Here is a 25,375-nt window from a genome sequence, read left to right as displayed (position 1 = left end):
GCCAAAGTATTGGAGCCTCAGCTTCAGGATCTGTCCTTCCAGTGAGCACTCAGGGCTGATTTCCTTAAGAATGGATACGTTTGATCTTCTTGCAGTCCATGGGACTCTCAAGAGTCTCCGCCAGCACCATAATTCAAAAGCATCAATTCTTCGGCGATCAGCCTTCTTTATGGTCCAGCTCTCACTTCCATACATCACTACTGGGAAAACCATAGCTTTAACTATACGGACCTTTGTTGGCAAGGTGATGTCTCTACTTTTTAAGATGCTGTCTAGGTTTGTCATTGCTTTTCTCCCAAGAAGCAGGCGTCTTTTAATTTCGTGACTGCTGTCACCATCTGCAGTGATCATGGAGCCCAAGAAAGTAAAATCTCTCACTGCCTCCATTTCTTCCCCTTCTATTTGCCAGGAGGTGATGGGACCAGTGGCCATGATCTTCGTTTTTTTTGATGTTGAGCTTCTGACCATATTTTGCGCTCTCCTCTTTCACCCACATTAAAAGGTTCTTTAATTCCTCCTCACTTTCTGCCAGCTTATACCAAAAACAGAAAAACCTCCCCAATATTCCCAGCATGGTTCTCCTCTTATAGCCTTTTGCAGTCCTGGCGTTCTATGAGAAGGAATTTTTTGGGGAATCCCAAAGAGAACGTTCCTTTTTCTCCAAAGGGCTTTATAGCTGCAGGAGTCGAGTGTGAAGGAAAAAGGAAGGAGGTTTTCTAAGAAGCTGCCCTCTCGGGTGAATGTCAGCCGATCGCTTTCTGCAGACACTATAGAGACTTTCAGGCTCGCTGTCCTTCTCTTCCACCCAACTCCCCGCCTCACCGCAACCTCTGACAGTTGATTTGAAAAGTGGTCTGGCAGACAGCAGCACACGGCCTGACAATCTCTGATCTTCCTTCTCCTTTTCTGAGGCACATCTATTGCAAGTTGGTTTGTATTCCGGGCACTAGAGAGACAGCTGCACAAAGGTGGGACCCATAACCTCTTAAGACACTCCTCGTCCTCCAAATATTTTTTGAACTACAACTCCCATCAGCTCCAGAGAAGCATGCAGGATGCCAGCTTTGCAGAAGGCCACTTCCAAGGGGACCAGCTGATCAGCTGCAACCCACACATGCAGGTTGCTGATGTGTGGGGCTGAAGTCTACATCCCAGTTTACATTTCTGCATTGCAGCAGGTTGCACAATCTTGCAAGAGGCTCCACTGATTTGGGTTGGATTGTTTGGCAAATGCTCAGATCTTTTCCACTGATATAAAGGGTTTATAAATAATAATAATAATAATAATTTTATTATTTATACTCTGCCCATCTGGCTGGGTTTCCCCAGCCACTGTGGGCGGCTCCCAGCAAAATAGTAAAAACACAATAAAACATCAACCATTGAAAACTTCCCTGTACAGGGCTGCCTTCAGGTGTCTTCTAAAAGTCAGGTAGTTGTTTATTTCCTTGACATCTGACAGGAGGGCGTTCCACAGGGCGGGTGCCACCACCGAGAAGGCCCTCTGCCTGGTTCCCTGTAACTTGGCTTCTCACAGCGAGGGAACCGCCAGAAGGTCCTCGGAGCTGGACAGTGGGGGTGGAGACGCTCCTTCAGGTCTACTGGACCGAGGCCATTTAGGGCTTTCAAGGTCAGCACCAGCACTTTGATTGTGCTCAGAAATGCACTGGGAGCCAATGTAGGTCTTTCAAGACCAGTGTTATGTGGTCTCGGCGACCGCTCCCAGTCACCAATCTAGCTGCCACATTCTGGATTAGTTGTAGTTTCCAATTCACCTTCAAAGGTAGCCCCACGTAGAGTGCATTGCAGTAGTCCAAGCAGGAGATAACCAGAGCATGCACCACTCTGGCGAGACAGTCTGCGGGCAGGGAGGGTCTCAGCCTGTGTACCAGATGGAGCTGGCAGACAGCTGCCCTGGACCCAGAATTGACCTGCGCCTCCATGGACAGCTGTGAATCCAGAATGACTCCCAGGCTGCGCACCTGGTCCTTCAGGGGCACAGTTGCCCCATTCAAGACCAGGGAGTCCTCCACACCTGCCTGCCTCCTGTCCCCCAAAAACAATACTTCTGTCTTGTCAGGATTCAGCCTCCATCTGTTAGCCATCATCCATCCTCTAACCACCTCCAGACACTCACACAGGACATTCACCACCTTCACTGGTTCTGATTTAAAGGAGAGATAGAGCTTCACTCCAACTGGACTGAGCTCAGAGAGTGAGATCACAAATACGAGAGCCATTGATTGCATTATTTGATATTGGTTTGCAATGTGCTTTTAATGCTGAGCTTGTGCGAAAACTATTTCCAGTCTGAATGGGATATGTTCAGGTTTAAAAATGTGGCCAGTCAGTATATAAGAACCAAGCTCAGTTTTAGGGTCTTGCTTATAAATGCACCAGCAGCCATATACCTGGCATTGCTTGGGAAGTCTAAGAAACAAAAAACAAACAAACAGGGAGTTTTGAAATTTGTGGTTAAGATCAGCACAGTTTTGAAAGGTTCAGTCTGCTGTCTTGATGCCAAGTGGCATCCAATTCTACCCAAGCAGATAAAAACCCGCTTCTTAATCTCTGCAGCCATGGAATTGAAGAGTTGGAAGGCGCCCCAGTGATCATCTAGTCCAACCCCCTGCAATCAAGGAATCTTACTTTTGTTGGCATCTGTCTGTCTCGAGAGACAATTGAAGGGTGCGCCATCAGAGGGTGAAGTCAAACAATTAGAGAATTACAACGCCTGTTGTGGCTGTAGAGACCGATAGAGGAGAGACATGTTTTATTGCAGGTGTGGCAGATAAAGGGGTCAGTAGGCAGTAAGCAGTAGTCACAGCTCCAAAATGCCTGGACGATGGCCATGCCCGCTCCATTGGCAAGCCTCCAACGAAGGAGAGTCCACCATCTTCCCAGGTGGTCTGCTCCACGGTTGAGCAGCTCTTACCGTCATGCAAAATTTGGTTGCGATATCTTAAGAGGGCCCCATCTGCCTTGCAAACAAACCTTCCAAAATACATAATAGATTAGCATGCACGGAGCCAGCCGTGTCACAGCAATGAGTTGGACAGGCATAGGGTATCTGAATATGGTTTCCCCAGAAGTGATGTATGGAAGTGAGAGCTGGACCATAAAGAAGGCTGATCGCTGAAGAATTGATGCTTTTGAATTCTGGTGCTGGAGGAGACTCTTGAGAGTCCCATGGACTGCAAGAAGATCAAACCTCTCCATTCTGAAGGAAATCAGCCCAGAGTGCTCACTGGAAGGACAGATCGTGAAGCTGAGGCTCCAAGACTTTGGCCACCTCATGAGAAGAGAAGACTCCCTGGAAAAGACCCTGATGTTGGGAAAGATGGAGGGCACAAGGAGAAGGGGACGACAGAGGATGAGATGGTGGGACGGTGTTCTCAAAGCTACCAGCATGAGTTTGACCAAACTGCGGGAGGCAGTGGAAGACAGGAGGGCCTGGCGTGTTCTGGTCCAGGGGGTCACGAAGAGTTGGGCATGACTAAATGACTAAACAACATGGCCTTTTAAATGTGTGGGGAGGATGTGATAGTTTCTTTTAATGCATGTTGCATTTTTATTTTGCAAACCACCCTGTGATCTTGAGATAAAGGGTGCCATATGCTTTTAAAAACAGGGTCCACCTTCTATCCCTACGAGGTGCCGCTCCTAGGAGGTGCCACCCGCTGTCTCTCAAGGCCTGAGTTCCCAGAATCCTCTTCACTTTCCATGCACATGAATTAACCGTTGCAGCTACAATGCCACAAACGTGCATGCTTCATTCATTTTCAGGAATGCACCTGCCCAGAGGTGCCTGCAGTTGCAGTGCTTGGCCAAAAGGAGGCGCCAGTCAAACATGTGGTTGATTTTTTTGGGGGGGGTAGAAGCTTCTGCTTCTATGAATGGGGTGCATTCATTGGTGACACCTTAATTCATCCAGGGCCTGGGTGTTTCCAGGCTGCGATATTTGGCAGTACCCTGCTCAACCAGCAGCCAAGCTCCCTCACCGCAGTGTGCAGAACCAGGCCACCTGGCCTGGCAGATGCCCCCCACACCCTGGCAGTTTGCCCCCATCACGTTGCAGCCATGCCTTCAGCAGAGACGTCTGGCGTATTTGTTCCAGCCTAGGGGAGCAGTGGCAGGAGGTGGCTGCACCTGTTGGACTTCTGCCTGCCGTGCGTTGAGAGGAGAAGGGAGCATGATAGAAACCTGAAGGAGCGTCTCCACCTCCATCGTTCTGCCCGGACACTGAGGTCCAGCACCGAGGGCCTTCTGGCGGTTCCCTCCCTGCGAGAAGCCAAGTTACCGTACATGGAACCAGGCAGAGGGCCTTCTCGATGGTGGCACCCGCCCTGTGGAACGCCCTCCCATCAGATGTCAAGGAAATTAACAACTACTTGACTTTTAAAGACATCTGAAGGCAGCCCTGTTTAGGGAAGCTTTTAATGTTTAATAGGTTATTGTATTTTAGTGTTCTGTTGGAAGCCGCCCAGAGTGGCTGGGGAAACCCACCCAGATGGGTGGGGTATAAATAATTTGTTGTTGTTGTTGTTGTTGTTGTTGTTGTTGTTGTTACCTTAACTTCCGCTTTCCCCATGTGAACTGGGGCTGAGATTCTGTTCCCGGGGGACAGTGCTTCCTGCAGTTGGCAGAACAAGCCAACAGGTGGCATCCTTTTATCAAGTGTGCCCAGGGACGATATTTGGAGGGTCAGGTTTTGATGGGGTCAGTGGCATAATCTGAGGAGCCTTGCCCTTGCCCCTGAGGGTCTGGACTGCGCCTTCTCCAAGAAGAGAGTAAGGCCCCAATGCCCCCTCCCCAAAAAAAGAACCTTGCTGTGCCATTACTAGACAGAAAATCAACCAAGGAAGCTTTCATCTTCCCCATCCACCATCCTTTTACTACAGTGGTTCTCCAAGGGTGTGGCAGGAGAGGGTTGCAAGCGCAGAGAGAAATTTCAAGGATGATCAAAGGAACAACTAAACATTTTAGTGTTGTATAGTTTAGTAGCTATTATATTTTATTTGCAGAATATGGATAGCTATCTTTTCCAAAGGAGAGCAAAAGCATCAAGTGATACTGGGGACCAGCCTAGTTGTGTTTTCCAACGTATTTCTTATCAGTTAAGAAATTCAGTGTGGCACGAGCAATTTTTATCTTGTTTTTTATAATTTTTATTAAATTTTCTGTTTTACAATTTAGAATACTCGTTTAAACACCTTTAAAATATCAGTGACTTCCCCTCTTCTCTTTCCATGGTTCATTTTGCATATCATAAATCCCGACATATTTTACACAAATTATACCATTCAGTATTCCTTTATTACATCCATCAGAACTTTTTTACACTGTTGAATTTATCTTAACGCTGCCCACGTTTTCAAGTGCACACAGTTCCCCCCATGTATTCAATAAACGTTTTCCAGTCTTCTCCAAACGTTGTGTTCTTCTTGCTCTCTTATTCTCTATGTTAAGTCCGTAATCTGCGCATATTCCATCAGCTTAAGTTGTCATTCTTCTTTGCTTGGGACCTCGCTCGTTTTCCATTTTGGGGCTAACGAAACACAGGCTGCAGTAGTGGCATACATAAATAACGTTTATGAGCAATTTTTTATCTGCGTGCCCCAGAGGAAAAAAAGTTTGAGAATCACTGTATTACTACGACACTTCAATAAAACCATGCACAATAAATATTTATTTGTTCATTCATTTAAAAAAACCCAGATTTCTTTATTTCTTTATTGTGTTTCTACCCCATCGTCCAAGGAGCTCAAGGTGGTATTGCGTCTCTCTCCACCTCCTCATTCAGTCCCAACAACAAGCCTACGAGAAAGGCTAGGCGGAAAAGCTTCGACTGGCCCAAGGTCCGGCAGGCACTAGGTTGGCGAAGGCTGGCATAGATACCCCCATATCCTGCTCTCGCTTTCGTTTAGGCTTCTGGGGGTCTGGTGGCAGGGAAGGGGGCTTCTGGCTGGAGTTTACGCCTCTCCTGACCGGTTTCTCCTTTCCATCTCTCCCTCACAGTGGCGTTGGGCTGGCTCGGGCCCATTTCGAGAAGCAGCCTCCATCCAACCTCAGGAAATCAAACTTTTTCCACTTTGTCCTGGCCATGTACGACCGGCATGGGCAGCCTGTGGAGATCGAGAGGACGTCTTTCATCGACTTCGTGGAGAAGGACAGGGTATGGAGCCAATCGGGTTGCGCGGTTGTTTCTCTCCTCCCACCCCACAAAAAAACCCCCTCAAGAGGTCAGATTTGAGGCATCATATCCAAATGGCGGCAACCATGGAATGGACTCCAACTACAATTCTGTTATTCCCTTGGAAGGTTGTGGGCTCTCCTTCCTTGGAGGTTTTTAAGCAGACGGCCATCTGTCATGGATGCTTCAGCTGAGATTCCTGCAATGCAGGGGGCTGGACTAGTTGACCCTTGGGGTTCCTTTCAACTCTACAGTTCTATGATTCTATGAACCGTGTCCCTCCCCTACTCATGCTCACCTCCGCCATACAATGGAAGTTGACTTCTGGGGCCTTTCCAGAAACCAAGATGGCGGGCTCCAGGGCCATGGGTTCAACGCCATTGGATGGGGCGCTGTGGCTCCAGACCTGGATAGAGTGCAAAGGTGCAATGGGGGGACAGCTGTAGGGCTGAGGACTTAGAAGTGGGAATTTCAGCTTTCCCAGTGATTGGTTCAAAATCAGCAAGTCTTCTGTTTGAACCTCACCCCTGCTGTGGTCATGGCCTGGCTATCTTAGTCTTACTGCCCACCCCTATGCAATTTGGGAATAACAGTACTACTACTACTAATAATAATAATAATAATAATTTATTACTTATACCCCACCCATCTGGCCGGGCCTCCCCAGCCACTCTCGGCCGCTCCTAACAGAATATTTAAAACCACAATTAAACATCAAACATTAAAAACGTCCCTAAACATTAAAATGGGACGCAGGTGGCGCTGTGGTCTAAACCACAGAGCCTAGGACTTGCTGATCCAAAGGTCAGCAGTTCGAATCCCCGCGACGGGGTGAGCTCCTGTTGCCCGATCCCTGCTCCTGCCAACCTAGCAGTTCCAAAGCACATCAAAGTCCAAGTAGATAAATAGGTACTGCTCTGGCGGGAAGGTAAACGGCGTTTCCGTGCGCTGCTCTGGTTCGCCAGAAGCGGCTTAGTCATGCTGGCCACATGACCCGGAAGCCGTACGCCGGCTCCCTTGGCCAGTAAAACGAGATGAGTGCTGCAACCTCAGAGTTGTCTGTGACTGGACCTAACGGTCAGGGGTCCCTTTACCTTTACCTTTTCAAACATTAAAAACTTCCCAACCCACCTTTCAGGGTTATTGTGAAGGACTCCTGAGATAATGTGTCCAAACTGCTTTGTATATTCTCAAAAATCGACTTCTTCTGGTGGTGAGACGGGTGTAAGACTAAATTGGTTTTTTCTTTATTTCTTCAAATATTTCATAGAATTGGAGAATTGTAGAGTTGGAAGGGAACACGAGGGTCATCTAGTCCAACCCCCTGCAATGCATGAATCTTTTCCCCCAACGTGGGTTTCAAACCCACAACCCTGAGATTAAGAGTCTCGTGCTCTACCAACTGAGCTTATCCTAGCATTGACTCATCATATTTTGATCCTGCCTTTTCTCCACGGCACCTTTCGTTGTTTGCCTCCAAACTTTATCCTCACATCGATCCTGCGATGTAGGCAAGGCAAAAAGTCAGGGGTCTCATGGCTGGCAGATGATTCGAATCCGGGTCTCGCTACTGCAAGATGGCAGAGAGTCTTAAGCTACAGTGTGTGTTTTCAAAATAATATTTTGTCCTTTTCTTTCAGGAGCAGACAGGAGAGAAAACCAACAATGGCATCCACTACCGGTTACAGCTTTTGTACAGTAACGGTAAGGAGCGTTATATAATAATAATACAGTGGTGCCCCGCAAGACGAATGCCTCGCAAGACGAAAAACTCGCTAGACGAAAGAGTTTTCCGTTTTTTGAGGTGCTTCGCAAGACGAATTTCCCTATGGGCTTGCTTCGCAAGACGAAATGTCTTGCGAGTTCTTGCGAGTTTGTTTCCTTTTTCTTAAAGCCGCTAAGCTGTTAATAGCCGCTAAGCCGCTAAGCCGTTAATAGCCGTGCTTCGCAAGACGAAAAAACCGCAAGACGAAGAGACTCGCGGAACGGATTAATTTCGTCTTGCGAGGCACCACTGTAATTTATTATTTATTCCCCGCCCATCTGGCTGGGCTTCCCCAGCCACTCTGGGTGGCTTCCCAAAAAAATATTAAAATACTGTAATACATCAAACATTAAAAGCTTCCCTAAACAGGGCTGCCTTCAGATGTCTTCTAAAAGTCTGGTAGTTGTTGGTCTCTGACATCTGGTGGGAGGGCGTTCCACAGGGTGGGTGCCACTACCAAGAAGGCCCTCTGCCTGATTCCCTATAACTTCACTTCTCGCAGGGAGGGAACCTCCAGAAGGCCCTCGAAGCTGGACTTCAGTGTCTGGGCAGAACGATGGGGGTGGAGACGCTCCTTGAGATATACTGGACCAAGGCCATTTAGGGCTTTAAAGGTCAGCACCAACACTTTGAATTGTGCTCAGAAACGTACTGGGAGCCAATGAAGATCTTTCAGGACTGGTGTTATATGGTCTTGGCGGCCGCCCCCAGTCCCCAGTCTAGCTGCCGCATTCTGGATTAATTGCAGTTTCCGGGTCGCCTTCAAAGGTAGCCCCACATAGAGCACATTGCAGTAGTCCAAGAGGGAGATAACCAGAGCATGCACCACTTTGGTGAGACAGTCTATAGGCAGGAAGGGTCTCAGCCTGCGTACCAGACAGAGCTGGGAGACAGCTGCCCTGGACACAGATTTGACTTGTGCCTCCATGGACAGCTGCGAGTCCAAAATGACTTAGCGTTGCTGGCTAATTCGCTATGTTTGCATGGCGTTTTTTCAGGGGGACCCAGAAAGCAGATGACTTAAAACAATTAAAACTAGCCTCCTCCGCTTGATGCCCTGCATATGTTTCAAAACACAATTCCCAATATTATTATTACCTGCGCTTCGCCCTAAGATCCCAGGGCGGGTGACGTCAATTTAAAAAACACCATCAATAATAAAGCACAATATTATTTTTAACGCATAAAAAAATCAGTGTAAAACAACTACCACCCCGAACCTCTGGGGGCAGACGAACTACTAAGAGCTCCCCCTGCCGATCTTAGTACCCGAGAGGGGATTTAGGAAAGGAGAGAGGCGTCTCTCAGGTATTTGGGGCCTCAGTTGTTTAGACCCTTGAATTGGACCCAGGAATCATCCCTGACTACATCTCCCATCATGCAGAGCGTGGAGATGTAGGCATGCAAAAAAGCATCCCTCTTTGCTCCAGCAAAGTCGCTGCATCCATTCACTGCACTAAGCAAGGGTCCTCCAAGTGGCTTGGACTACAATGCCCATCAGCCATCCTGCGAGCTCCAAGTTTAGGCTTTTCAGAGTCTCTTAGGTCCCAATTCAAGGCTCAGCCTTCACCGGCTCACATATCATTAGAAAAGAATCACGGTTAGATAACCAGCATTGCAGACGGATGCAAGTAGTTTAGTTTTATTTCATTCTCGGTAGTAGCGCCCGCCCTGTGGAACGCCCTCCCATCAGATGTCTAGGAAAAAAGCAGCTATCTTATTTTTAAAAGACATCTGAAGGCAGCCCTGTTTAGGGAAGTTTTTAGTATTTAATGCTGTATTGTTTTTAACACTCGATTGGGAGCTGCCCAGAGTGGCTGGGGAAACTCAGCCAGATGGGTGGGGTATAAATAAATTATTATTATTATTATTATTATTATTATTATTATTATTATTTCCATTGTGTCATACCACTCCTTTTTTTCCTATAAGGAGCTCAAGGTAGTTGTCCTCTCTCCTTATTGAACCCCAAAAACAACCCTGTGAGCATAGCTGTCAACTTTTCCCTTTTCTTGCGAGGAATCCTATTCAGAATAAGGGACTTTACATTAAAAAAGGGAAACGTTGACAGCTAGGCCTGTGAGGTAGCTGAGCGGCAGCAGCTGGGCCCAAGGGCTCCCAGTGAGCTCCCTTCATGGCTGAGCGGGGATTCGAACCCAGATCCTCGTCCGACACTCTAACCGCTGCACCACACCAAAGTTGTCAGCCGGTTATGCCAAACTCCGCCACCTCTTGCCGCCGCCGCCCCCCAAATTTTGGGACTGGCATAGCCCCTGCGCCACCATTTTGAAAACGGAGGGCCTCTGTGATTTTCAGCCAGGGGATAGGAAGTTCCATAATGGAAGAGACAAACGTTCCTCTCGCTTTTCTTCCTCGCAGGACTTCGGACGGAGCAGGACCTCTATGTGCGGCTGATTGACTCCATGTCCAAGCAGGTAACAGCCTCCTGTGGAAGGGTGTCGGGGGGGGTACGAGAGCCATCTTGGAATATCTCATGGAAGATGGAACATGCTTGTTTTCTCTTGCTCTGGAGGGGAGGACTGGAACCCATGGCTTCAAGTTACAAGAAAGGGGATTCTGACTAAGCATCAGGAAGGAATTTCTGGCAGCAAGAGCTGTTCGACAGTGGAATGGACTCCCTTTGGGAGGTGGTAGACTCTCCTTCCATGGAGGTTTTTAAGCAGAGGTTGGATGGCCGTCTGTCATGGATGCTTGAGCTGCATTGCAGGGGTTGGACTAGATGACCCTCGGGGTCCCTTCCAGGTCTATAGCTCTATGATTCAGAAGGAAGGAAGGAGAGGGAGAGAGAGAGAGAGAGAAAGAGAAAGAGAAAGTGAGAGTAGAGAAAGAAAGAAAGAAAGAAAGAAAGAAAGATGATAGATAGATGATAGATAGATAGATAGATAGATAGATAGATAGATAGATAGATAGATGATAGATGATAGATAGATATAGATAGATAGACAGAAGAGGGAGGGAGGGAACGAAGGAAGGAAGGAAGGAAGGGAAGGATGATAGATGATAGATAGATAGATGATAGATAGATAGATGATAGATAGATAGATGATAGATAGATAGATAGATAGATAGATAGATAGATAGATAGATAGTGAAATATACTCAGAGTCGCGAAGTGATTTCATGCTCTTTATTCAGCTCATAGTGGTGAGGAGGAATGAATGAAAGTCCCCTCAAAGTATCTGCTTTATATACATTATTTACACAATGGGCTGCACATGATTGGCTAATTCCGGAATTCTACTGTAAGCCAATCAGGTTGTGGATTCACTTCTATCTGGGGCATGATTGGGTAGTTCCTGCCAACCAATCATACTGCTGCATTGTTCTAGGACCAATCAGACTGCTGCATTCTGAATCCTATTGTTCTAGGACCAATCAGACTGCTGCCTTTTGGATCCTATTGTTCTAGGACCAATCAGACTGCTGCAGTTTGGATCCTATTCAACTCAGTACATAACAGATAGATAGATAGATAGATAGATAGATAGATAGATAGATGATAGATAGATAGATGATAGATAGATAGATAGATAGATAGATGATAGATAGATAGATAGATATAGATGTTGTTGTTTAGTCGTGTCCGACTCTTCGTGACCCCATGGACCAGAGCACGCCAGGCACTCCTGTCTTCCACTGCCTCCCGCAGTTTAGTCAAACTCATGTTTGTGGCTTCGAGAAAAATAGATAGATAGATAGATGATAGATAGATGATAGATATAGAGGGAGGGAGGGAGGGAGGGAGGGAAGGAAAGGAAGGAAGGAAGGAAGGAAGGAAGGAAGGAGAAGGAAGGGAGGGATGATGATGATAGATGATAGATAGATAGATGATAGATGATAGATAGATAGATAGATGATAGATAGATAGATAGATAGATAGATAGATAGAAAGAAGAGGGAGGGGAGGGAGGGAGGAAAGGAGGGAGGAAGGGAAGGAAGGAAGAGAGAGAGAGAGAGAGAGAGAGAGAGAGAGAGAGAGAGAGAGAGAGGATAGATGATGATAGATAGATAGATAGATAGATAGATAGATAGATAGATAGATAGATGATAGATAGATAGATAGATGATAGAGGGAGGAAGGGAAAGAAAGAAAGAAAGAAAGAAAGAAAGAAAGAAAGAAAGAGAGAGAAAGCTTGGGGAAGCTGTGATAGGTGGATCTCAGTTTTGTCCCAGGAACAAAATCAGCGTCAAAGTTGGTTAGCTTCCAGCCCTCCCCTCCCGAGGGGGAGCCCAAGGGAGGTAAATCCCAAACTGGGAGATGCTTCATTAAGCTTCACCATCATTAATCAACACCATTAGGCGGGGGAGGCTTTGTTAACTCTGGTGCTGATGGGCTGGGAGCCTCTGCTGCTTAGCACCTGCTTAGCACACGCAAACACACCCAGGGCTCTCTGCTGAGGCCAAACAGAGGAGGAGGAGGAGGAGGAGGAGGAGGAGGAGGAGGAAGCCCAGACTTGCTACTGCTTTAGGAAGCGGCCGCGTGCAACTCCCAGCATCCCCACCCAGCATGGAGTTGTAGCGCCAGCTACATCTGCAAGACGCCACACTGGCTGCCCCTTGGCTGGCATGCTGAGATTTGCACGTAGGACCAAGTGTGTAGTCCTTATGGTTGTGAGATTGGTGATGGTTGGGAACTCTGGGCCTGAGTCAGGTAAACTGCCATGTTAGGGGGAGCAGGTGCAGGGGGGCTTCACCTCCCTCCCTCCCTCTCTCTAAATCTGCTTGGGGTGGGGGTCCAGGAGAACCTCCGGAATATCACGTGGGGTAGGGAAGAGAGGGGAGAATGTTCCACCTGGCAAGATAGATGCTTGCATTGATGGAACCATCTCCTTAGTGTGGCACTGAAGTCTACCTTCAGAAGCCAAAGGAGCTTCTGGATCATAAGACTTCCACTGAGCAGAGATGGGGCCTTGCAGTTCTCCTTGCCGTGCCCAAAATGTGTGCAGAGGTTCCACATGTGGCAGAGCTTCATTTTTGTTCCTCTGCAGCTATCATGGTTGCATCATAACCTAAGGACGTAAGAAGAGCCTGTTGAATCAGGCCAACGTCCCCTCTAGTCAGGCATTTGTTGTTGTTGTTGTTTAGTCGTTTAGTCATGTCTGCCTCTTCGTGACCCCCTGGACCAGAGCACGCCAGGCACTCCTGTCTTCCACTGCCTCCCGCAGTTTGGTCAAACTCATGCTGGTAGCTTCGAGAACACTATCCAACCATCTCATCCTCTGTTGTCCCCTTCTCCTTGTGCCCTCCATCTTTCCCAACATCAGGGACTTTTCCAGGGAATCTTCTCTTCTCATGAGGTGGCCAAAGTCTTGGAGCCTCAGCTTCAGGATCTGTCCTTCCAGTGAGCACTCAGGGCTGATTTCCTTAAGAATGGATAGGTTTGATCTTCTTGCAGTCCATGGGACTCTCAAGAGTCTCCCCCAGCACCAAAATTCAAAAGCATCAATTCTTCGGCGATCAGCCTTCTTGATGGTCCAGCTCTCACTTCCATACATCACTACTGGGAAAACCATAGCTTTAACTATACGGACCTTTGTTGGCAAGGTGATGTCTCTGCTTTTTAAGATGCTGTCTAGGTTTGTCATTGCTTTTCTCCCAAGAAGCAGGCATCTTTTAATTTTGTGACTGCTGTCACCATCTGCAGTGATCATGGAACCCAAGAAAGTAAAATCTCCCACTGCCTCCATTTCTTCCCCTTCTATTTGCCAGGAGGTGATGGGCCCAGTGGCCATGATCTTCGTTTTTTTGATGCTGAGCTTCAGACCATATTTTGCGCTCTCTTCTTTCACCCTCATTAAAAGGTTCTTTAATTCCTCCTCACTTTCTGTCATCAAATTTGTGTCATCTGCATATCTGAGGTTGTTGATATTTCTTCCGGCAATCTTAATTCCGGCTAGGGATTCATCCAGCCCAGCCTTTCGCATGATGAATTCTGCATATAAGTTAAATAAGCAGGGAGACAAGATACAGCCTTGTCGTACTCCTTTCCCAATTTTGAACCAACCAGTTGTTCCATATCCAGTTCTAACTGTAGCTTCTTGTCCCACGTAGAGATTTCTCAGGAGACAGATGAGGTGATCAGGCACCTGCTCTCATAATGGCCAACCAGATCCCTCAGTGGGAAGCCCAAAAGCAGGATTCGAACACAAGAGCCCTCTGCCATCTATGGAGGCTCAGCATAGCCCTCTGGGCTACTAGCCACTGATAACCCTCTCCTCCATGAATTTCTCCTATCCTCTTTTAAAGCTATCCAAGTTGGTGGCCATCGCTGCCTGCTGTGGCAGAGAGTTCCACAGTCTAACATCAGCATGAAGGAGGACTTTCTTTTATCTATCCTGAATCTTCCTTGACTGTCCATGAGTTCTAGTTAGGAGAGAGGGAGGAAAAGTTTTCTCTGTGTACTTTCTCCATGACATGCATTGTTTTCATAATTAGCATCATCATTGGTTCATTCATCGCCTTCTAAACCACCGTCCCATGATGATTTGCACATAAGATAATTAAACACAAGGCTAAAAAGTCATGCCCTCTGCCCTTGGCCCATGAAAAGAGCCTGGAGTGCTGAAGCATCTGGGTGCTCCTTAACGCTCTCCTTAACGCTCCCCTCCCCTCTGTTTTCCAGGCAATCATCTACGAAGGGCAAGACAAGAATCCAGAGATGTGCCGTGTGCTGCTGACGCATGAAATCATGTGCAGGTGAGCCTGGCTCAGCTCCCTTCTGGAGCAGTGGGGGGATCCTTCCTTCCTTCCTTCCTTCCTTCCTTCCTTCCTTCCTTCCTTCCTTCCTTCCCTCCCTCTTTCTTTTGTTCTTTCTTTCTTTCTCTCCCTCCCTCCCTTTCTTTCTTTCTTTCTTTCTTTCTTTCTTTCTTTCTTTCTTTCTTTCTTTCTTTTCTTTCTTTTCCCTCTCTCTCTCTCTCTCTCTCTCTCTCTCTTTCCTTTTTCCCTCCCTCCCTTCCTCCCTTCCTTCCTTCCTCCCTTCCTTCCTCCCTCCCTCCCTTCCTTCCTTCCTTCCTTCCTTCATTTCTCTCTCTCTCTCTCTCGCTTTCTCTTTCTTTTTTCCCTCCCTCCCTTGCTTCCTTCCGCCCCCCCTTCCTTCCTTCCTTCCTTCCTTCCTTCCTTTCTTTCTTTCTTTCTTTCTTTCTTTCTTTCTTTCTTCCCCCCTTTCTTTCTTTCTTTCTTTCTTTCTTTCTACTGCCAACGTATTGGGAACAAAGTCTGCAGACCTGGCCACCCTGTCTCAAAAGGTCATCAGACTTTGGAAAGGTGCATAAAAAACCATCCCTTCAAGACAACCTGTTTACAGAGTGCTCATCCTGGTTTGTTCACTGGGAGGTTAGACGGGGTTGGCTTTGCCACGAATATTCATTCTGGTTTGCTCGTAGGGAGGCTAGATGATGCTCCGTCAAACCTAGAGTGATCCCACATTTTCCGGTGCACCTTCCCATCTCCTTCCCTATCTCAAATAGTCTGGTCTTTTGGGGAAGCGGTTTTTGAAATTATTTTAATTAGCTGTTGCATTTATATCCCAGCTTTTTTGTCCGAGGAGCTCAAGGAGGCGTACATGGTTCTTCCTCTCCTAAATTAATCCACACAACATCCCTGTGAGGTAGGTTAGGCAGAGAGGTAATAACTGGTCTCCCAGGTCCTGATCCAACACTCTTAACCACTAGGCCACACTGGTCCTTGTTGCACAAGACCTGGCCAAACCCCTGCAACTCTGCAACCTGAATTTGCAAGCTCAATGTGTGATTGAAGCCCAAGTGAGGAGCCATGATAGAGCCCAGGCTATTTATTTTTATATCATGTGGGTTTTTTAATTGCATATGTATAGCTTTACAGCCTAGGGCCATATAGTGAAGGGCAGATTCTGTGCATAAATAAATATAAATAAGTCGTTGGTGTGTAATCGGGAGCCAAGCCACATGAGATGGGCTCTGTTGTTGTTAATTTCTTTATTACATTTAGATACCACCTTTATCTTTCAATGATCTGAAGGTGCTGTGCATGGTTCTCGTCCCATTTCACCCTCTGAACAACCCTGTGAAGTAGGTTAGGCTGAGAGATGGTGACTGTGCTTCATGGCTGAGTCGGGATTTGAACCCTGCTCTCCCAGATCTTAGTCCAACACGCTAGCTGTTACACCACCTTGGCACTTCAGCCTGGAAGGGAGGGGGACTAAATGTTTGGAAACTCCTCGCATGCAGAAAGCTAACACGCAAGGGAGACGAGCCTAACCCAGTTTTCTCCCTGAGGTGTGGCTAGCTTTGAACATGCAGCGATTTCTACAGAGCATCCAAATTTAATTGCCCACCTGCAGCTTGGAATGGTACACAAAGGCCTCACCTGCCCTCAGTGCTGCTGAATCTGATTGGCTGCCCAGAGGTTGGTCCTGACTGAGGATCTGTTTGTTGGAAAGTGAGCTTCCGGGTCCCTGTAAACAAAAACCACATGGTTCTCTGCATGGCGCCAAGGAAGGCCAGTGAGTGGTGTGTAGCCTAGGGCGAAGCAGTAAGCCGAGAGCCACATTCGGAGACCTAGGGAGCCACATTCAGGCTCCCCACCCCAATTAGAAACAGACATCCAGTCCAGCCCCCCCCCCACAAGGTCTGAGGGACACTGAACCGGCCCCTGCTGAAAAAGTTTGCTGACCCCTGGCCAAGAGGCAATATAAGCTTCATTCACGGCCGAGCGGGGAATTCGAACCCTGATCTCTCCTGGACTCTCAACCGGCCCTCTAAGCACTATGCTGCCACCGGCTCACAGCTTAGGATTGGGATGTAGCAGGCCCATCAGACGAGCCAGAGGATCTTAGAATCATAGAGTTGAAGGGACCCCCTAGGGACATCTAGTCTAACCCTGTGCAATGCAGGAATCTCAGCTGAAGCATCCATGACAGATGGCCATCCGACCTCTGCTTAAGAAGGAGGCTGGCATCTTTTCACCCGGCTCTGCCAGGTTCCCTGGTGCCCCATTAACGCCTGCCTTGTTTACGACACTCAGGGCTCGGTGTTTGTGCAAATTAGTGCGCCTGCCTCCGAGCCAACTTTCATGGCTAATTGATCTCCAGGAACCTTGCTAATGATCTTGGGGGTTGAGGGAATAGATGGCGGGGGGCGGGTGGGGAATATCTGGGGTGGGGGGGAAGGGGGGAGGCGAAGCGTCTTGGCTGAGACGCCCTTGGATTTGTTTGTGTAACCGGCGGGTGGGATGGCGGCTCCCCTGTGGGGTGCAGAACAGAGCCCTTGGTTGTTTATCAGGCCAAGATATTAATTATATTTAACGTGAGCGGCGGTACCTGGCGGAATCATTAAAAGAAAATTGGAATCTGATCTCGTAAGACTAGAACTCCAGGCTGTCCGAGGAAGCTGATGGCTGGGGGATTGGGCAGACAAAAGAAAAGACTTTTAGCTGGAGCACATAGTCAGAAGTATGGAACTCATTGCCACAAGAGGGTGGAATGGCCAGCATCCTGTTCTCACAGTGGCCGAGCTGATTTGGCGTTCCGAAACATTGCTGTCTCAAATTATGGACCAGTATGAAGCAAGCCACCCACGTGGGTGGCACTGTGGGTTAAACCACAGAGCCTAGGACTTGCCGATCAGAAGGTCGGCGGTTCGAAACCCACGACGGGGTGAGCTCCCGTTGCTCAGTCCCTGCTCCTGCCAACCTAGCAGTTCGAAAGCATGTCAAAGTGCAAGTAGATAAATAGGTACCGCTCCGGCGGGAAGGTAAACTGCGTTTCCATGCGCTGCTCTGGTTCGTCAGAAGCGGCTTAGTCATGCTGGCCACATGACCCGGAAGCTGGACGCTGGCTCCCTTGGCCAATAAAGCGAGATGAGCGCCACAACCCCAGAGTCGGTCATGACTGGACCTAATGGTCAGGGGTCCCTTTACCTTTTATGAAGCAAGCAGCACATAAGCGGCACACAAAACGCTGACAAACCATTCTACATTCTAAATCTTATTTTAATAATCCAAAAATTGAGAGAGCTGTGTACAAGATCTACTACAGAAGCCACAAACAGAAAACTCATTCAAATTGTGTCCAAAAGGAAGATTCAGTCTTTAAAGTTCCTTTAGCCAGGCTCCTGTAGATATCAACAAAGGTAAGCTTGATCAAACGAAGTGTCGGCGATGTTGCGCTCAAGGGTTAGATATCAACGAGGATAAGTTTGATCAAATGAAGTGTCGGTGATGTTCAAGTCTCGAATTATGGAGGCAGAGCCATAGCCATCAATAGGCCTCTCCGCTGTGCATTTGCCTCACTCTCTTTTAAATCCATTCAACTTGTTGGCAATCAGTTTTCTACTGTGGCAGTGAGTTCCGGAGTTTAACCACGCGCTGCGTGAAGAAGGACTTTCTTTCGAGAGAAAGGGGACAGAAAAGGCGTTTTTCTCCCTTCTCTCATGATACTGGAGCTTGGGGATAACCCATGAAGCTTAAAGCAGGTTGATTCAGGACAGTCAAAAGGAAGGATTGCAGAATGTTAGAATTATAGCCTTGCAGGGCTCCCCAAAGGTCATCTCTTCCAACCCCCTGCAATCACAGCTAAAGAATCCATGTCAGCTGGCTAACCAAGCTCTGCTTTTAAACATCCAGTACTAGGTAGTCCCCTCGTATATCTCCAAACTGTCTGTTTTAGATTCAGGCAGGTAGCTGTGTTGGTCTGACGCAGTCAAAATTAATAAAAAAAAATAATTAAAAAATTGTCCAGTAGCACCTTAGAGACCAACTAAGTTTGTTCTGGGTATAAGCTTTTGTGTGTATGCACGAGCGAGTTAGCAGGTCCAGTGAGCTTCATGGCCAAGTGGGCATTTGAACCCTGGTCTCCCAGGTCCTAGCCCGCCACTCTAACCACTAGACCACATTGCCTGTCAGCTTTTGACGCCTGCGTAATGCTGCCTCAGTGCAGAAGGAGTGGGGTGTGCTTGGGGTCTCATATCAATTAGGGAGAGCAACATTGTGAAGATAAAAACTGAAGGAGGGCCTGGTTGCTGAATCAGGCTAAGGGCCCATTTGAGTCCAGCACCCTGTTCTCACAGAGGCTAACCAGATGCCCGTTATGGGAAACCCACAAGCCAAATCTGAGCACAAGAGCTCTCTCCCCTCCTCCCCCCTTTTTTTGAATTTGCATTTTATTTATTTGTTAACATTCTTATATTACATGGGTAAACGTTGTCATATTACATTACAGGACTTACTATAATATAATTTCCAACATGTATACATAAATTATATACAAATTTTATATTGAAAGAAAATGAAACAATAGAAAGAAAGAAACAAAGAGAAAAAACAAAGACAAATTTTCCCCCCAAAATCATATACATACCAACACACTAGACTTCCTGTCTTTCCCGTTGTATATTCCTTTTTTACAAATGAATGTACTCTTATTATTGTATGTTTCTTTACATATTATCTAATACATTCCTATATCAATATGTGCTCTTGGCCTTATTTCTCAACTCAGTCTCACTCCAACGTCAATCAAATGCTAGCATAGATCGCGAACCTTTATTGTATTTTTGAACATATATTTTATATCTATCCCACTTTTCCATTGTTGTTTTGAATTGCCTCTCAGGGTATTTGGTAACTGCACCATTTCAGCAAATTCTTGTAGCTTGTTATGCCAATTCATTATTGCTGGGACATTTTCTTCCTTCCACCCCTTAGCCACCAAGCTGTGGCCGTTGCATATAAGAATACCTCCCTGAAGGCCTTTGGGATGTCCTTGCCAACAATGCTTAACAGAAATGCCTCTGGTCTTTTAAAAAAAGTTATTCCAAACATTTTTTTCCCCAACTCCTCCTAAATTAAGCCCCAGAACACAGCTCTCTCCCCTCCTGTGATTCCCGGCAACTGGTGCTCAGAAGAATTGCTGCTCCAAATGTGGAAGCAATAGCAGTGCCAACCTGACTAGTAGCCATCAATAGCCCTCTCCGCTGCGCATGTGCCTCATCCTCTTTCAAAGCCATTCAGCTTGGTGGCAATCGCTTTCTCCAGTAGCAGTGAGTTCCGTAGCTGAACACTACACTGCATGAAGAAGTCCTTCCTTTGGGGAGTATCCAAAATCCAGATTCTGCAAAGTCCAGTGTTAGGAGAGAGGGAGAAAAACCTCTATATTCCCACCCTCCCATGCCATGCATAATTTTATATGTCCCTCAAAAACTTCACTCTTGTGGCTTATCCCCACAACACCTACTCACTATGTTGTTGTTGTTTAGTCGTTTAGTCATGTCCGACTCTTCGTGACCCCCTGGACCAGAGCACGCCAGGCACTCCTGTCTTCCACTGCCTCCCGCAGTTTGGTCAGACTCATGCTGGTAGCTTCGAGAACACTGTCCCACCATCTCGTCCTCTGTCGTCCCCTTCTCCTTGCGCCCTCCATCTTTCCCAACATCAGGGTCTTTTCCAGGGAGTCTTCTCTTCTCCTGAGGTGGCCAAAGTACTGGAGTCTCAGCTTCAGGATCTGTCCTTCCAGTGAGCACTCAGGGCTGATTTCCTTCAGAATGGAGAGGTTTGATCTTCTTGCAGTCCATGGGACTCTCAAGAGTCTCCTCCAGCACCAGAATTCAAAAGCATCCATTCTTCGGCGATCAGCCTTCTTTATGGTCCAGCTCTCACTTCCATACATCACTAGTGGGAAAACCATAGCTTTAACTATACGGACCTTTGTCTCTGCTTTTTAAGATGCTGTCTAGGTTTATGGGCCCTACTAAAGCAAACAGTCTAATTGGTCAATGTCTAAAAGATATCGAGCATCAGAACACCTGGCCACCAAAAGGAAATTCTGCCCTTGGTATGTTCATTTTCCACCTCTCCATTTTGATTCTCTGGCCCCATATCTGCACAAACTTATGATCCCAAAATACAGATGTGCTTTTACACTTGCAAGACTGGATGTTTTGCTATCCGCGGTACTTGAGGGTCGATTCCAAAAGATCCTGCCTGAGAAAGGTCTTTGCCCCTGTGGAGATGGTAGCACTGAAACAGCGGCACACGTCCTCCTGTCTTGCACTCTCTACAAAGACCTGAGGAACGAGATCCTCACCCCACGCGTACTAACCATCCCAGGGCGCTTAGCCACTGCCACAATGCCCATTCTTCTATCAGATCAAAATGAGCAGATAACAGCAAAGGTGGCTAGCAGGGGCAATCAGAATAAGGGCCACTAACTGACGGCTGATTCAGGACTTTAAATTGTGCTCTTATATCAAATTTCCTTTTCTGTGTATACTGCAATGTTTTACTGTTGCTATGGCCATTGGCTAATGTGAGTAAAGTTTTAGCTGCTCAGGGTCGCTGCTCTTTCCTGATCACCCCCTTTTGCCCTTACAGCCGCTGCTGCGATAAGAAAAGCTGTGGGAACCGCAACGAGACCCCGTCTGACCCCGTCATCATCGACAGGTAAGAAGCTGCAGAACTCCCCAGGATTTTTGCAATAGAACTGCAGTATTGCATTGCATTGTATTGCGGGCTCATCTACACTTACTTTTGCTCTGCATTTCTCGGTACAAGTCCACACTTTAAAAGCTCCCAGTCTGAGCTTTCTTTCCTTCTTTTTTCCGCCTTGGCGCTTTCTCTGCTCTTTACTACTGAACCAGAGCAATCTGCAGAAAACCGGAATTGCTGTTTGTTCCGATTTAGCCTTAAAGAGCACATTTTCCCTGGAAAGAAAAAATACCCCAAAAAGCAATTGGACACAGACCAGGAACGTGCAAGCCTATGCCTAGAAAGTACAGAGCAAAAGTTGTGTGGATGAGCTCTGCATTACAGAAAACTGCTTGATTACAGATCTGCTGGAATGCATAAGGCTCAGAGCTGATTCAATTGCTCCATTCAGATTTTGGGCATTGGGGTGGGAGAACTGCAACGTGGAGCCTCTGAACCTTCTTTTGAGTAAAAGAGAGCAGGGCTGTGACTCAACTGCAGAGCCACTGCTGTGCATGCAGAAAGCCCCGGGTTCGAATTCCAGCCTCTGCTGAGACAAAGATCTCAGCTCCCTCCATCTCACTTGGAAAACCACTGTTCTGACTTGGTACATAAGGAAGCTTCAGTTATTGTCACAGGGCCTTTAGAGGGCATTCTTGGCCCCCTCTTTGGGATTCTCATGTTTTTAACAGGCGTTGGCCGGAGGTTTCCATTCACACCTCTGTTAACCTTGAGGACTAGGCCCTTGGTTTGTTTGTGCTTTTAGTGAGACATGAAAGCTGGGTGACGCTTCTTGTTTTCAAGAGGTTGCCTTCTGCAGCAGGTGCTAAGCTTCGGTCCTTGCTCGGTGCGGCCAGAGAGACATGGGATATGCACAGCCACACATACTGTCCACCCCCCCATGTGCTAACAGGCAGCCTGCCCCATGCTCTAGGTTTGCCAAACTTGTGTGCACTGCTTCGTCTGTGAGTCCAGGCACTGCCACCATCATCTTGTTCCCAACTCCCTGTGCTGAAATGGTAAACTCATATTAGAGGATCTCAAACTGTGACCTGCGTGCTCCATTCAGGTGGTCTCTGGAAGAGTTTGGGGTATCTGCCCTTTGCCTCTGATTGGTTTGTGTCTTTCCTAACAGCAATCACGGAACTTTGCTTACAAAGATAGGCACATCCATCACCTTAGAAAGACACATCTGCAGTTATCAAAACGAGAGTTTAATGTTTGTGGGGAGGCGGTGAGTTCAGTAGGTGTTTTGCCAAGATGCCCAAGATGATGATGATTATATCAGCTTTCCCCCCCAGACCAGTGCTCAAGGCAGCTTACGCAGATTAAAACAGTACAGAAGAACTACAAAAAGCTAAAAACGTGTAATAGTTAAGAAGTAATTCAACTCCGATAGAATTTGTTGTTGTTTAGTCGTTTAGTCGTGTCTGACTCTTCGTGACCCCATGGACCAGAGCATGCCAGGCACCTCTGTCCTCCACTACTTTGGTCAAACTCATGCTGGTAACCTCGAAAACACTATCCAACCATCAGATAGATGGACCATCAGATAGATGGTCCAACCGATAGAATTAAAACGATATAAAAAGCCCATAGCATTAAAATAAAAACAGCATAGCTCTATTAAAAAACATTTTACTTTAAAAAAAAAACCACCAGTCAGTTCCCAAAGGCCTGCTGGAATAAAAATAAAAATAAAATATTTATACACCACCCATCTGACTGGGTTTCCCCAGCCACTATGGGCTGCTCCCAACAGATTGTTGATAATAATAATAATAATAATAATAATAATAATAATAATAATAATAATAATGTGATAAAACATCGACCATTGAAAATTTCCCTAAACAGGGTTGCTTTCAGATGTCTTCTAAAAGTCCGATAGTTGTTTATTTCCTTGACATCTGATGGGAGGGCGTTCCACAGGGCTGGTGCCACTACTGAGAAGGCCCTCTGCCTGGTTCCCTGTAGCTTCGCTTCTCGCAGAGAGGGAACCGCCAGAAGGCCTTTGGACCTGGACCTCAGTGTCCAGGCTGAATGATGGGGGTGGAGATGCTCCTTCAGGAATACTGGGCGGAGGCCATTTAGGGCTTTCAAGGTCAGCACCAACACTTTGAATTGTTGGAATAAAACGGACTCCACCTGCCAGCACAGCTAGGATGGATCTAGTCTGGCTTCTCTAGGGAGGGGGTTCCCTAGAGTATCCCTAGGGGTATCATCTACACCAAGCTGGATCCTAGAATCCTAGGACTGTAGAGTTGGAAGGGGTCATGAGGGGTCATCTAGTCCAACCCCCTGCAATGTGTGAACATGGTGCACCTGAAGAAGCAAGGAACCCTGGGGGAGAAGGTAGTACTGCAGGGGTAAGCAGCTGGGTACCCTCCAGAAGACAGCCCTATATGTTTGACATCTTATATGTGCTAGAAACCGCCCAGAGTGTCTGGGGAAAGCCAGCTGGATGGGCGGGGTGTAAAAAATTAAGTTCTTGTTGTTGTTGGTCTCCCAACTCGCACCAGCCCCTTCTAAACATGGCCAGTGGTGGAGGATGATAGGAGATGCTGCGATCTGCCCTTTTGTGCTACGAGCCGCTCCGAGATCTTTGGATGAAGGGTGGTATACAAATGTTAAAATAAAAACGCAGTAAATAAACATCTGGAGCACATTATGTTGCCCCCTCCTGCTTTACTGTGCATGCATAGAGAAGCAGGGAACTTTGGGGCAACAGACACTACTGTGTATGTGTTGTGTTGCTGGGGAAGCCATGGTTAGCATTGTTCCCAGTCCCGCTGGCCACATCAAGAGGGGCTTGGGCCTCTGGGTCGCATCAATCCTAGAATTGTTGGGTGGGAGGGGACCCCAAGGGTCATCTAGTCCAACCCCCTGCAATGCCGGAATCTCAGCTCACCCTGCAATGCCGGAATCTCAGCTCAAGCATCCATGGCAAATGGCCATCCAAGCTCTGCTTAAAAACCTCCAAGGAAGAAGAGCCCACCAGCTTCCGAGGGAGACCGTTCCACTGCCAAACAACTCTTACCATCCACAACCTCCTGAGGTGTAGCGTTCCCAAAGCAAGGAAGGATTGGACTCTGATTAATAAAATACACACGAGGCTTGACCAGCAAGACTGCAAGACTCTTGGAGGAGTGCTAGTAATAATAATTCCTGTCCACCCTCCATCCCAGGTCGTTTTATTCACAAAAGAACTTTTAACACAATGTTAGTAAGAACCAATCAGATTTCCTCTGAGCATTTTAAAAACCCCACGTGGGACAAAGTTAAAGTTAAAACTACAAAGAAACTATTTCCTACTTGAGCATCCATAGTAGTCCAGAGTAAATAAAATAGGAATAAAAGGAGGAATTCATTCAGCAAAACCCCGGAGGTCATAAGCAGGAATAAACAGGAGAGGCGGGATGGCAGTATTTACCATCTCTTTATGAACTCTCTTCCTGGACCTTAAGATCTACCTAAAGATTAACTACATCAAAGTTACATACTGTCTTTATGGCTCAGGGTGCCTAGTGAAGCAACTGGCCTGTGTTTTTAGAATGCTTATACGTGCCTGTCAGGTGTAGAGAAAGCAAATGGCAGAGATGCAGAAGCTTGTGGGATTTGATCAGAAATTATTGCCAATGAATCAAACCCAGCCAACGCCATGCTTTCATCGCGGACACAACGGCTTGATGCATATTTTATAATTCCTCCTAGTAATCCCATCTGATCACTACACTCTGGATATTTGCACCCCCACACTGAGGGAAGGCCATTCTAGTTTGAGGGGCAAAATTTAGAGGAGGCCCATTTGCCTGCCAGCTGCCCTCAAATATATATTCAGTGCTATCCCCTTCTGCCCAAGATTCTAGGGGCCTGATCTCTCCCCATTGTAGACTGACCTTCTGAGCTTCTAGAGAATACCTGGGAAATTTGGGGCTCATTTCTAGCTGGCCCTGTGT

At 47.1% G+C, this 25,375-nt stretch overlaps 1 protein-coding gene across 2 annotated transcripts in view; it reads left to right on the top strand.

Moving 5' to 3' along the window:
• Positions 1-25,375, top strand: part of LOC128420543 (transcription factor COE1-like) — a 97,194-nt gene that overhangs the window by 28,798 nt on the left and 43,021 nt on the right. For both annotated transcript variants that reach the window (XM_053402136.1, XM_053402137.1), the window contains exons 3-7: positions 6,019-6,175; positions 7,834-7,897; positions 10,338-10,393; positions 14,602-14,675; positions 21,324-21,392. In XM_053402136.1, the coding sequence (XP_053258111.1) occupies positions 6,019-6,175; positions 7,834-7,897; positions 10,338-10,393; positions 14,602-14,675; positions 21,324-21,392 (420 nt within the window). The remainder of the gene's footprint in view (positions 1-6,018; positions 6,176-7,833; positions 7,898-10,337; positions 10,394-14,601; positions 14,676-21,323; positions 21,393-25,375) is intronic.

This window comes from Podarcis raffonei, chromosome 9 (assembly GCF_027172205.1).
Source record: "Podarcis raffonei isolate rPodRaf1 chromosome 9, rPodRaf1.pri, whole genome shotgun sequence".
Taxonomy (NCBI): Eukaryota; Metazoa; Chordata; class Lepidosauria; order Squamata; family Lacertidae; genus Podarcis; species Podarcis raffonei.
Note: the sequence above shows the minus strand (reverse complement) of the source record. Positions and strands in the feature narration are given on the sequence as shown.